At 61.4% G+C, this 3,375-nt stretch overlaps 1 protein-coding gene across 1 annotated transcript; it reads left to right on the top strand.

The window, feature by feature from the left end:
* Nucleotides 1–866: 866 nt before the first annotated feature.
* LDBPK_170690 (hypothetical protein, unknown function) lies at nt 867–2,033 on the top strand (the record flags this gene model as incomplete). The annotated part of the gene is made up of 1 exon (XM_003859875.1): nt 867–2,033. The coding sequence occupies one exon, from the start codon at nt 867–869 to the stop codon at nt 2,031–2,033; it is 1,167 nt and encodes a 388-aa protein (XP_003859923.1).
* Between the last annotated feature and the right edge of the window lie 1,342 nt (nt 2,034–3,375).

Below are 3,375 nucleotides of genomic sequence, written 5' to 3'. Positions count from 1 at the left end.
GGCCGCGTGGTGCATCTCCCGCGGTGGCGCAGGCTCCCTCCACCGGTGGGCGGCGAGGGCGGGGCGGGATGTGCTCGAGTCGCGCTGGCGCCTCGTCGATCGTATGGATGGTGCAGGCGTGCTCGCGGTCTCGGGTCGCTCCGACGCCACGCCGTCGAGGGTGTGGCCGTCGGCATCGGTGGCGATGAGGCGCCCTGACTTCGCCACGTCGCAGGCGCTCGGCCCTGTGACCGCCGGAAGTGGCTCTGGCACTTGGCAGGGATAGAGGGACCGCCTGGCTTCCTCACACAGTGGGGGTGCTGGACCCTGAGATGCCACGCACGGAGGTCTCCTCAGCTATCAGGGTATGAGGGTGGTTGGGGATGAAAAGAAAAACAATGCGCTTCCACTCCTCTTTCGCCGCTGCGGTCCCCCCTGCCGCTGTTCTTCGCAGAGCTGCCAACCACTTGTGTCAGCTACAAGCTAGTAGGCGCAATCCTTCGGGAGGGGTTCCCCTAGTCTTCTGCGGACTTCTGTTGACATCGCGCATGTGTTCCTCATCTTCCCTTCCGCCTCGCGCTATTTTGTGCGTCTCTTCCCTTTTTCGAACTGGGTTTCATGTGCGTGAGGACATCCATATGGCAGCTATGCTGCACAGCTTGGACGAAGGTGTCTATCATCCTATTACACGTGAGTTCACTGGAATAGGTGAGCAAGAAGGTTCAACGCATCACACTCAAGTTGGCCGCTGTGCCTCCTCTCATTCGATTTCTTTCCGCCACTTTATTCCGGGTTTTGCTGACGTTCACTTGCCGCACACCGACCTGTGGACGCACACGCACACACGAACACATATACACACACGTTCTCACGCCTAAGCCCGCAAAATGGCCAGCGAAGACATCATTATCTTCCTCGACGCTCTCGAGAACACCGTCAACTCGATTCGCGGTGACGGGTCGGCAAAGAAGACGCTCTTCACCACCGGCTGCGTATGCCCGGACGGTGTCGGACTCGATCTCAGCGCGTACAAGGATTCGAAGAACCCTGATGACATTGTTGCGTGGTGGGGCAACATGGGGGCTATGAAGCCGTGCCCGGGGCAGAAAGACGGGGCAGACTGGCACGATGCTGACGGCTTCCTTGTGCGTGCCCCGCTCTTTGGCGGCGATGCGGCAGTGAAGCGGGTGGAGATGACGGCGCCACGGAGCCTCATCCGTGGCACGGCGGCGTTCCAGGCCCCAGGCTACCCTCCACTCGTCACCACCGTGAAGCAGGTGGCGCTCTCCAGAAACGGACGCGCCGTCTTCTTCTGCGACCGGGAAGGGCACGGTGTGAAGAAGTATAACGTGGACACGAAGGAGGTGGTGCCGCTCTTGTCCTCGGACGTGCTGGCGGCCCTCGCCGACGGACTCACGGAGGAGGAGGCTCGTGCCTCACTTGTGGAGCCGAACAGCGACGAGGACAAGTGCCGCTTCTGCGTCGGTATTACGCTGGACGAGAAGCACAACCAGATCTTCTTTACCCTGAAGGGGCCGTCCAAGGGTGGCAAGGGCCGCATTCTCGCGGCCCCGTACTACTTCCAGCGCCGTCACCTAGCATCCATCACAGCCGCGAACACGTCCACTTCTGAAGGCGTGATCGACCCGAAGACGGTTGTGACGCTGCTCGACCACCTGCCGGAGCCCATCGATCTGCTTCTGGACTCGGAGGAAAACTATCTGTACTGGACAGACCGCGGTGATGACGCGGCGGGCGGCAACTCACTGAACCGTGCTCCCGTCACCTATGACCCCTGTTCCGGGCAACCGCAGCTTGGGGAGAGGGAGCTGCTGATCCGCGGCTTCAACGAGGCGATCGGACTGGCGTGGGCGGCAAACCTTGTGGATTGCATGCGACTGCCCAAGAACAAGGAAACCCTGCGCCAGTACATGTACGTGACGGACATGAGACACCTCTGGCGCTGCGATTTGAAGGCGAGAACGAAGGAGGTGGTCTACAAGTGCGGCCCCCGCAACGTGCTGACCGGCGTTGAGGTGCTGCGTTTCTTTTAAGAGGCGACGAGGAGGAGGGACTCTGAGCGACGGCGTGCAGAGTGGGAGGTGCAGGGAAAAGACCACTCTCCGCGCTTAAGCGTCAGCAAGGTTTCTCTTTAGTGTCTCGGCAGTTTCCAGGCTCGTAGTCCTCTACGTAGGATTGATCTGCCTGTGTCAAGCCTATTGGCAGCTTCTTGACATATGAAGGGCTCCTCTTTCCGTTTTTCTACGGACGCCTCCCTCCCACCTCTTTCCTCTGTACATGCCGACCGTTGCGCTGTCAGCGATGCTGCTGCCAGAGCCCAACTGAATCATGCAGCAGGTGATCCACCTCCCCCTCATTACCGTGACGCAACAGTCTTCATATATCGCACTGCATGTTTATCCTATGAATACCGTGTGCACGTGTGTATGTATGTATGTGTTGGCTGGTTGCAGCGGCGCCAGGTAATGGAGTCGTGCACAGAGGGGCGGAGCTTTTGTCGCAGCTGGCCAGCACATATTCCATCAGGAGCGCCTGCTCTTCCTCTAGCCTCTTTCTTCTCAGCGTGTCCGGTCTCTTCCACACAGCATGAGGTCCCGTTCCACTCTCGAGCCGCCGACCCTGCCCTGCCACAGGCCACCCGTCGCGTGGCGCGAAGCAGCCGTAGACACACGCCGGCGCGGCACTGCGCCAACTCGGGCATCGCAGCACGGCCTCTGCCTCGAGCCCTCCCCACCCACCCGCCTTGCAGTGCCGCCTCACAGCCGCTCCCCATTTGTGCCGGTGGCCGCGTGGTGCATCTCCCGCGGTGGCGCAGGCTCCCTCCACCGGTGGGCGGCGAGGGCGGGGCGGGATGTGCTCGAGTCGCGCTGGCGCCTCGTCGATCGTATGGATGGTGCAGGCGTGCTCGCGGTCTCGGGTCGCTCCGACGCCACGCCGTCGAGGGTGTGGCCGTCGGCATCGGTGGCGATGAGGCGCCCTGACTTCGCCACGTCGCAGGCGCTCGGCCCTGTGACCGCCGGAAGTGGCTCTGGCACTTGGCAGGGATAGAGGGACCGCCTGGCTTCCTCACACAGTGGGGGTGCTGGACCCTGAGATGCCACGGACGGAGCTGTGCCTCGTCAGGGTTTCTGTATCCCCGCAAGAAAGGGAGTCCAAGCTCTCGAGTCTGCACGGCATGCCACCACATCCGCCGATACGGAGTGCAAGCACAGGCACTCAGACAGGCGCCCTCATCACTCAACACCTTGATAGAAAACGCCGCCCGTGCTGGTTTCAAGGGAATGCCTTCGCACATAAAGTTGTGTCGTGTCTGCGCTGCTTTGTCAACGCTCACACCTTCTCGTCACCTTCATGGACTGCAGCCCTTCGCTGCAT

This window comes from Leishmania donovani, chromosome 17 (assembly GCF_000227135.1).
Source record: "Leishmania donovani BPK282A1 complete genome, chromosome 17".
Classification (NCBI taxonomy): domain Eukaryota; phylum Euglenozoa; class Kinetoplastea; order Trypanosomatida; family Trypanosomatidae; genus Leishmania; species Leishmania donovani.
Note: the sequence above shows the minus strand (reverse complement) of the source record. Positions and strands in the feature narration are given on the sequence as shown.